The sequence below is a fragment of the Symsagittifera roscoffensis genome, chromosome 3, assembly GCF_963678635.1.
Source record: "Symsagittifera roscoffensis chromosome 3, txSymRosc1.1, whole genome shotgun sequence".
NCBI classification, from domain to species: domain Eukaryota; kingdom Metazoa; phylum Xenacoelomorpha; order Acoela; family Convolutidae; genus Symsagittifera; species Symsagittifera roscoffensis.
Genome location: NC_087064.1, coordinates 78,458,048 through 78,468,429, shown reverse-complemented (window position 1 = coordinate 78,468,429; position 10,382 = coordinate 78,458,048). Strand labels below are relative to the sequence as shown.

The following is a 10,382-nucleotide window of genomic DNA, read 5'->3' as shown; positions in this document are numbered from 1 at the left end:
TCTCAAGTTTTCTTAAAAAGCTATCACGGTACAATCGGAAGGTTTACACGTTCCCGCTGAACCGTACCACCGGTACTCCAGAATGGGCATGCAGCCCGGAGCTGTGTCAAGTTGGTTCGACTCCGTAGTCATGATGTCGTAAAAACACCCAGGAGCGCCAGAAAAACACTATGTAACAGTCGCCTACTTCAGTCACATATGAGGCTTAAGAAAAATAGGCCTTATAACCATTGGCTCAAGAGTCAGGGACACTATCTCTTGTGTTTTTCTACCTCAAGAACGGTCAGAGCCAATTCGGTTCGCTTGCGACATGAGACTAGAACCCGTTACAGCTTAAAGGCTACTACCAAAATATCCCCCCACTCTAGAAAATAAGAACGTTCCCATACTTAGGTCTCAAAATACCCAAAAAACATGAACGCCGTTAAAAATAGGATCGGAACAATCCGTTAAGTTACTTTTTATTGGACAGTGAAACTTTGATCCATTTCAGATGGATCAACCTAAAACTCGCCTTATCTCAACATAACAATCATAAAACGCACTCGAGAAATTTAAATTAGGGACTCACATGTTGATGCACTCGAGTACAAGGTGTAATTAAATTGGCAAGCAACTCAAGAATTAGGTAATATAACTAGGTAAGTTTAATACTGGTCAGTTTTGGTAACAGAAGTAAGTTCTGGCTCTAGAATTGGAGTTTTTGTATGAACCATTGGGACACTCAAGCAGTCCATTTTTCCATTGAAGGTTCACTCTAATTTGTTCCGAATTGTTGTTCTCTCTTCTTTTTATTGTCTCTCTTCCTATTTCGGGATAAGACAGCTCTACTCGTGTCCTATTTTATATCTGGAAATTGCGAATAGCAATTTCCTGCTGTTTTTCTTGAGTATTTTCCCGCAATTGTAAACTCCGATGTTCTGATTTTTCACTTTTTGTTTTCAGTTGGTACGAGAAAACTGAGCATGACAGGCTCCATTCGAAATTTTGAAAATTAAAACTTCACTCCAAAATTACGTATTTTCGTATCTCTCAAGGTCAAACTTTCAGACATGACCGACTGGCACAAATTATGGAGTTGTTTACCTGCCTTTTGCAGCGGAATAATCTTCGCCATTTCGAACACTTGGTATGGTAGCTGTTGGTGTCGATATTTTAATGATCTCTGTTAGGTTTTGTATGGCGATTGTGCCCAGATGGTCCAAGTGAATGGGTGCAGTATGGCGGATGTGATCAATAAAATTAGTATTTTGGTGATATAGGCATTTCGTTATATGAAACTGTTTAATAGTAAATTTAATAGTGCACTAGCTCTGTTTTTAGGAGTGGGCTCGTTGTCTGGGGATACTGAGACCCAGCCATGAGTTCAATAATTTCACATACAACTAAGTTATTTTGCAAGGCTCAGTTGATAGCCTTAACACTGTAACGAGGTTTGTTGACCCGATGTTACGAGGACCATGTTGAACTGGCTATGGCAGAGACGGTCAAAAGCACGTAAAACTCTATTTTGACGCTAGCCAATCATTATAGGATTTAGTTTTACTCTCGGTTGTTATGTACTTTCCGGTCGAATGTTACAAACGCAGTCACAGCATCAAACCAGTAAAGTGTATAAATTAATGGAAATTAATTCATATTACAGATTGGTTTCTTATTTAACCATTTTTGGCCGAATAGAACAGTTTTTTCTGTTTGTGGTATTTAGTCATAATCTGATGTTCTCATCTCAGTATCTTTTTTAAAATCATTTTACTGATTTTCTTGCTCCAATTAACGCAGTTTTATTTAAGCAACCACGTTCTTTCTTCGAGCAGCTTTTATTTCCTCAGATTTTCGGACAATTTATTTTCCTTCCTGAGTACATTTCAGAATCGACTATGTCTTATCGATCAGCCTACTCGAGCAGCTACAGGTACTTATACCATTTTTCCGAGAAGAATCTTCATACTTTATGTGGATGTAGCGTAGAATGTTTTGACCGCAGTGGGCGCTTTTTCTTTCGATTTTTGTTTGATTCTTTGATTGGAAGTTTTGAAAATAAGCATCACAAAAAAGGTAGCTTACTAATCTTCTTGTTTATTAAATGAAAGTCTTAATGCGATATGGACTTAACGTTTTAATTTTTCTATTGAGCACAACGTTAAAGAAGGCTTAGATCAGAAAGTATGAAAGTTTCAGTGCAACCAGCAAGCAGCTGAATTTTAAGAACTTTCAATTTTTCTTAAGTCTTTAAACAAGTTGAACTTGTTCATTAATTTTCCATGAAAGGAATCAACTAAAAACAGCAGCCACTATGCTTAGAAAAACTAAGTTTTAGCAGACCGATTCGCGCCGTGAAATAACTTAAAATGTTCCAGTTTCATAGCAGGAATAGTTTGCTGAGAAACACTCAAACTGTTCGCGAACCGATTCATTCTATGATAAAATCGGTTTTTTTTTTTCAATAAAATTCATCGGCTGAATAGCTCCAATTGAAAACTTAAATGTTTCCGTACCTCTCCGATTCTTTTCGTGTCTGATGGGATTCATTTTAGTCAGAAGAAAATTAACTAAAAACAGCAACCACAATGATTAGAAAAACAAGATTTTAGCGAACCGATTTGCGCTATGAATTAACTTAAAATATTTCATAGCTGGAATCGTTTGCATAGAATTTTTTTTTGCGAACCGATTCGGTCTATGAAAGAACTTAAAAGACCTTGAAATATTTCAAAGTGTCGTAGCTGGAATAGCTTTTTAGAAAAACTTACTGTTCGCGATCTCTTTCATTCTATGAAATAACTTGAAATTTTTACATCAAAATTTCATCGATTGAATGGCTGCAATAAAAAAACGTTTCCCTACCGATTCCCTTCATGGAATATTTCAAAAACTCATAGCTTAATGGCTTGCTTAGAAAAAATTGAACGTTTCGAAAACCGATTTGTCTATGAAATAAGTTGAATTGTTTCATCGGTTGAATGGTTCCAATATACAAATCTAACTTTTCTCTAATTTTCTATGTTATTATTTTTATTATGATTTTATTATAAAGACTTTGTGGTCTTGCCACAGGGAAGAGATCCCAGTTTATGACATTGGGTTGGTACGAAATTGTTCACACAAGCACTAGTATATCCAAGTACATGGATTGTCTTCTGTGAAGTTGGCTTCAAAATTCCTCCACTTCAAATCAAGTGTTCGCTTCTTTGTTTTGGTCGTTGAAGAAATCAATTTGTTCTGCAGGATATTAACCCTCAGTCCAGTTCTGTACTAGAATTTTTGTCGTTTTTCTTCATATTTCGGCGCTTCAAGATGAAATCTCCACTTCGTCCATTCTTTCAGATTTTGATGTGGTCTGTAAAATTGACATTGCACTGATTATTTAAGATGTTTTTTAAAAGTAGGATGTCCTTTAGCACTTTGAAGTAAAGCGTTGGTAACAAGTTTGACTTGCGCATTGCTTTTTAATAGTCTGTACTGATTATTTAAGATGTTTTTTAGAAGTAGGATGTCCTTTAGCACTATGAAGTAAAGCGTTGGTAACAAGTTTGACTTGCGCATTGCTTTTTAATAGTCTGTACTGATTATTTAAGATGTTTTTTAGAAGTAGGATGTCCTTTAGCACTATGAAGTAAAGCGTTGGTAACAAGTTTGACTTGCGCAATGCTTTTTCATAGTCTATATCACCGCAAATCCATTTCATGATCCTATTTAATTTCTCGATAAGCTAAGAATTTGATTTCTGAAGTTCCCAGCATTCTGATGCGTAAAGTAGAATTGGGTTCAAAATGGCTTGATATAAGTGAGATTTACTCCATATCGGGAGAATTTTTGAAGTATTTTGTTTCACTAAAATAGACGCTCGATTGCTTTGTTCACTCTGAATTTAACATGATCTACCCAATTAAGATTCTCATTGATTATAAGTCCAACATCTTTTGAATTATTTTTTATGCAAGATTTGTCTGCCATTCTTCCAACTGTTTTCGGGATTATTTTTTTGCTCAGTGCTTTTTTAATTCGACAAAAGAACATTTTTTGAGATTGAATCGTAATGCATTTTGCACACTCCAGTTATTTAGATTGTTGATGTCACTCAAATTATTTTTTCTTGCCTCTGAAGGCAAGCTCCAGGTCGTCTGCAAAAAAAAAGCGATAGGGATTAGAAAACAATGGTCGGGAGGTTGTTATTGTAAATTAGAAATAGGAGTGGTCCCTTGACCGAACCTCGGGGACACCTGATGTGATCGCTCTTTCACTTGATTTACTCGTTTACTTTTACTTGTTGCGTTTCCCCGTCAGGTAGTCGTTATTGAGGCTTAGCTCGTTTTCTATCTGATCTTCGATTATTTCTTTCTGTGCGTCACCAAACACATGGCTTTCATGTGGGTAAAAACTAATAAAATTCTCTTCGTTAACAATCGATATAATATAATTATTCATTAGTTCCGCTTTAGTCTTGTCCGTAGTTTCTTCTCTGTTGGTTTCTTTATGACGCATTTTAAAAGGTAGGTTGTTTTTCTGTAGACTCTTATGATGCTTGAAGATTCTTTTCATGTTTCTTCCGAAAAATAGCTTTTCTCGTGCTCCGCTCTATCGGATGATTGCAATTCGTCACAGTTGGTTTCAAGCTGTTAGTACTATTTATCTTAATTTGAGCTATTACCCTTCTTTTGTATCTTTCCACGGAGCGTCGAAAGTGTGTTTAGTAAGTGCGACCTTGGGGGAGTTATCCACGTTGGGAGATTCTAACGTCTCTTTGTCCTCTTAGGTGTATGTCTTTCAACGAGTTCATGTATCCAGTCATACCACAACTGTATAATAACTTCGATATTGCTGTAGCAGTAAGATTGAAACTTGTTTCTGCTCATTTCGGTGACGTTTCCTGGTAGTTGCAGGTACAGTAGCTGTAATAATTCTCTAACTGGCTCTTCACAATCAGTTGGTTTGAGTTGATGTAAAAAGATAAAGGATATTGATCCGAGAATCCTTCCATGGACAAAACTGGTTCGATGCCGTGGATGAGAGTTTCAACTGACGTTAAGATGAGATCTAATATTCAGGATTTAGTAGTCCTGAAAGTTACATTTTGAGTCAGATAAGTTCAATTTTTAATGAGATGAATTCTTCGTCGTACGCCGGCTCGTTCCGTATGTATCCATTTCGATTTCGGGTAGTTAAAATCTCCGGCGAAGATTAAGTTCAGTGGGCAAAACTCCTTCAAAAGTTTGAAGATGTTTTTCATATCCGATTGAGTTACTCTGTATGGACTGCCCGATGATGGATTATGCAGAAGTGAACCAGAGTTTATTTTTGCGACTAATTTTTAAGACTTGACCGACTCCGGTAGGAAATCATTGTTCAATATGGTGGTTTTAACTGCAATCATTACACCGCCATGACACTATTTCATTTGTAGTTGGACTATTTGACCTCGCTATGTTGATCGCCGCTTTCACTTTCAGAAGTGAGCCAAGTTTCAGTAATAAGCAGGGCATCAAATTGTTCAAATGAACAAAATCTACAAATTTCAATCGTCTTAAAAGGCTTCGTGTGTTATAGCAAGATTTTCAGGTTTGATGATAGTCAATTGACTTCCTCCTGGAAGTCAATTGTCTTTCATTTCTTCTTTATTTTGAAAAGACCAACTGGTTCACGCAACGTGTAAATAAAATTTTCTGCTTCAGCTCCATCCTTTTTCTTTGCGTTTTCAATCATTGCCTTAATATATTTCCTGCTTCTGATTGAATAATCTTGCGAGACACTTAATCTTCTGTGGAGCTCATCCGACTATTTCAAGTTTCTGAGGTTCTTGAAGATCTTGAATTTTTCGGAGCAATCCACAAGCACTACCTTCAGTGGCCTTGGGCTTGTTTGGTTTTGATTAGTGTTCTCACTGCTTCTACCTAGCCTTATGGCCGTCAAAATGGATGGTGTTGCGCTGCATTTCAGTCCTTTTCTGCAGAAGTATTTGAAATGATTATTGTCATGGATAATGCGTGTGTCCTTGTCTTGGGAACTGCTTTCACGTACATCGAAAAACACAAGGTTGCTTTCTCTTTTTTCAATGTCTTAATTTTTCTTTTTCTTGTTGTTCGAGGGTTTGCTACATTATTGTTTTCAAGTTTTTGGGTACAGATTTAGTAGTTGACCACGATGACCTTAATTTCAGCTGGTATTTTGCCCTGTTCTTTTGTTTTGTTCAGTTTCAGTTCAAGGTTTGTTTGAAGATTTGTGAATTTTCTATCAGTTTCCTTTTCTGTGACTGGGTTGATCGTCTGAATTAGGTCAGTTTTGTCTCCGATCTGCTCTTCAATCTTGTCCAATTTCAACTTCATATGCTCCTTAATATTTTCGGTGGAATGATGCTGCAGTGTCTTCTTGTAGTCCCCTTCACAGGCTTTGCAAAGCCATATTAATCCAGATATCTTGTTGATTGATGTCAAAAGATTATTGGCTATTCCTGAAGAGGATCCTGAATGGTCCAATCTTTACATTCTGCGGTACATTTCCCGCGGGGGGTACTTTGTTGAGTGAAGTCTTGTTTTTCTCGCCATAGCAAGGTGGAAGCCGCTCACAACTCGGCCCCTTCTAACCAGTGAAGGCTTTAGAAGGCATCAAGTTAAGAGTTGCAACCAATAAAATAAGACAAGTAAAGTTTGTCAGGAGAAACGAGCAAGAGGAAAATATATATTCATTTACCTTGTTTGTTTTTTCAGAGAGATTTTGATAACAGTTGTTTCACTCTACGTGGCCTCTCTTTTCCGACGTTTTTTTGCCTTTCTGAATCTTCTATTTTCTTCCAGAATTTCTTAGAGACTCGCTATTATTCCAAACAAATGACAGAAGTTGGGTTTCTAATGCGTAGGATGGTTACACTTGACTCAAGTCGGTGATAGTTTTCTGGTTCTTCTGTTTTCGATGGGAGAGTAGTTGCTTCTTTGCATCAATTACCAATTTATTGGTAGATCTCAATTTCTTCAGGATGATCCGTGTTCCGAAACAATGCACGTATACAATTGCTTCAATATTTATGTTTAAATCGCAAGAGAATGTTTTGCAGTTTTTGTGGGGGCAACTCTTGAAGTTGTTACTGCAATGTCTGCTTAATGAAATATTAATGACGTCGTGTCAGATAATTATCTTCCTAGTTCTTTCAAGTCTTCCGTTTGCCAGTAGGTTCTGAAGTATTTTCAGGGGGTTCTTGGCGTTGGCGGTGAAGCTCAGACCAGGAACCGAGAATTTTCGTCTTAGTAACTCACGCTTGTAATATGGAATACTTGATTGTGCTGTCCAGTGAGCTCGCTCCGATAAAAATACAATAAATGCCGGCCTCTGAAATCCGTCTTAAAAAGGGCTATATTATCCAATTTAACCGGAGTTTCAATCTGTTCTTTATTTAACAAGTGAACAGATTGAAATTGTTCCATAATTTTCTAAGTTCCATAACTGGAGTTTTTCAAACTTGCCTAGAAACTTTTTTTCGCAAACCGATTCAGTCTATGAAATAGGTTGAAATTTTTCAAATTGTATTTGATTTATTAGCTTGCATGGAAAATCTTTATTTTTTGCAAACGGATTGGGTCTATGAAATAAATTGAAGTAGTTCGAATAGCTTGCTTTCAAAAACTTTTTCGCGAACCGAGTGGTTGAGGGAGACGGCTTTGCTAGTGTTTTGAATGAAATGAGTTCTCGCTCGGCGCATTACTGAATATTTTTGTATGATATCACACGTGAACGGATTGTGTCTATGAAATAATTTGAAATGTTTCAAAGTTCGAATAGCTTGCTTATAAAAACTTAAACTTTTCGCGAACCCATTATTCTATAAAATTATTTGAATGATTTTTAAGTTTCATCGCTTGAATAGCTTGCTCAGGAGAGCTAGAATAGCTTCAAACAGAATGGCTTCATCGCGTGCAGGGCTTCTAAAAATCCCTTCATACAAATCCCTTGATGAATTAACTTAAAATATTTCGAAGTTTTATAGCTGCGGACCGATTCGTCCTTAAACTTACAATTTTTTCGAACAGTTCTACAAATTGACTTAACTCGAAATTGCTCGTAGTTTCATCGCTTGAATAGCTTGATTACAACAATGGCTGATTTTTTTGCGAGCCGATGGATTGTTGGAGAGGGGCTTGCTAGTGTTTTGAATGAAATGAGTTCTCGGCGAATTACTGAATATTTTTGTATGATATCACACGTGACCCACTTGAAGCTTTCTGTGTGGTATGTAAATGTACAAGAAAAACCCCCGCACGTCAATATTACTTCGCAATAAAAAACGAACCTTTAATGCATATGATAAGTTCATGTCAAATTCACATTAACAGGTAAAGTGGTTTAATTTGTTCGTACGCATTGTTATTGTAATTTATTGCTATGTGCTGCCAATCTAGAGGCGAAATACTGTTTGTAACTAAATTGTTTGTATTAGAAGTGGTGGTAGTAGCGGTAATAGCAACAGCAGGGGAAGCTATGGCGATCGGTATGGTGACCGGTCGAACTATGGTGACCGCAGAAATGACGCTGGAGCAGGAGCCGGACTGCGAGGGCCAAAATGGAGTACACGCAGTCTCTCCTCATTCCAAAAGGACTTCTATCAAGAGTCGCCCCTAACTGCGAGTAGACATCAGGTCAGCATTAATTTCATGCCTTTTTACATGATGGGTCAATCAGTCGATCAGTTATGTTTTTTTTTGTTTAAGGAAGAGGTTGACGGCTTTCTTCAGGCGCATCAGCTGCAAATGGAAGGCTCATTCATACCTCGGCCAATTCAAAGTTTTGACGAGCTAGTTGTCCCTGGTTTGTTCGAAATGAAGTTCACACTTAATATTGCATGAGAGCTAGATTTCTCTCAATTAATTTTTTACATGCTTGCTAGATTTCAATCGAGTTGAGTTGCGAGGTTTGATTATTCCCGAAAAAAATTATCCTATCCTTTTTGTCATCGTAAGTTCATCTGTTGAATCAATTTTTTTCTGATTTTCTTTTTACCATTAATGAACGTAGTGAGTACTCTTAAAAATGGTCTTGGTGTTTTTTTGTAAAACCTTATTTTTATTCCAATTTAGGACATCGTACAAATTCAAAGAACTAAATCAACGAAGTCCAATAATTACATTCTACCTAGGAGCATCAACAGGCCAAGGGCCCTCATATTATGCCCCTAAACATCTTTTTAAACATCAAATTAGGATGATATAATCAAAGCAAAAACATTACAGTATTAACTTTGGCAATAAAATTAAAACTTAATTTATGTTTAAACTTAACTTAGTTGTTTTGTCACTGTTTATTAGGGGCGGCCCCTGTCTGCGATGGGGTCACTTCAGAACTCATTATACTTGAGAATCTAAGTACACTCTAGAATGTCTTAAAATTTGTTCACGCTGAGTTTTTATTTTTCGCGGTTTGACTTTTGATTTCTTTTTTAGTTCAGTTCATTTCCTGTTAAAAAAGGAAAATTCCACTATCGATCAGCAAAAATGAAAAGATCTCGAAAAACATATTCGACTTTTAATTTCGAATACAGAACTTAATTATCAGTTTACCAGCGAAATATAGATTCTACCAATTGATCCAGTTTTCTCAAATTGGGTTAATTTTAACAAAAAGGCACCTATCATAAATTGTTCGTGAGACTCAGCGCGTTGAGGGCGTACTTTTTCGTTAACATTTGAAAGTTTTTTGGGAACGAAACTGCTTAACTGACCAATTATTTCCTAATGGGAGAGAATTCGTGACTAGGTAGTACAGGGGAAGGGGGGAAAGTTGACAAGATCCGTTTTTACGAAAAAAGTCAGTTTGTATAACTGCTTCATTGGGTTCATTACTCTGTCCAACAGTCAGTTGGCAATGTTTGTTGCTTGGGTATGTAAAGCTCAACTTGGGCTCTGAGCAAAAGAAATTTCATAATGAATATGGTGGCGTCTTCGTTTAGATTACTTGAAAATGCCCATACGCAAGAATGGTTTTACCAAGCCGACTCCCATTCAAGCACAGTCTTGGCCTGTAGCGTTGAAAGGGAAGGATTTGGTGGGAGTCGCCCAAACAGGGTCGGGTAAAACGTACGCGGTGAGTTTGTCGTGGCCAGTAATTTTTTAAACATTTGTAGCGCTAGAATACGATTAGAGATCGTTGATGCTGATTTTTAGTTTGTAGTTCCTGCGATTTTGCACATCAAGAATCAGCCACCACTTCAGAGAGGCGATGGGCCGATCGCGTTGATTTTGTGTCCGACTAGGGAGTTGTCGCAGCAGGTGGCGCAAGTGGCCCAGGAGTTCACAGAGACTTCTGGAGTTCGAAACACGTGTGTATACGGAGGATCACCGAAAGGACCCCAGATTGGAGCGCTAGATCGAGGTAAACTGTATACATAAGGTCCTACATTT

The 10,382-nt window shown here is 37.3% G+C and overlaps 1 protein-coding gene across 1 annotated transcript in view; it reads left to right on the top strand.

The window, feature by feature from the left end:
- The first annotated feature begins 1,875 nt into the window (after positions 1 to 1,875).
- LOC134842782 (uncharacterized) overlaps positions 1,876 to 10,382 on the top strand; it is a 40,460-nt gene continuing 31,953 nt past the window's right edge. Inside the window, exons 1-5 of the mRNA XM_063859268.1 lie at positions 1,876 to 1,915; positions 8,426 to 8,624; positions 8,697 to 8,793; positions 9,932 to 10,065; positions 10,146 to 10,353. Of these exons, the coding sequence (XP_063715338.1) occupies positions 1,881 to 1,915; positions 8,426 to 8,624; positions 8,697 to 8,793; positions 9,932 to 10,065; positions 10,146 to 10,353 (673 nt within the window). The 5' untranslated portion in view covers positions 1,876 to 1,880. The remainder of the gene's footprint in view (positions 1,916 to 8,425; positions 8,625 to 8,696; positions 8,794 to 9,931; positions 10,066 to 10,145; positions 10,354 to 10,382) is intronic.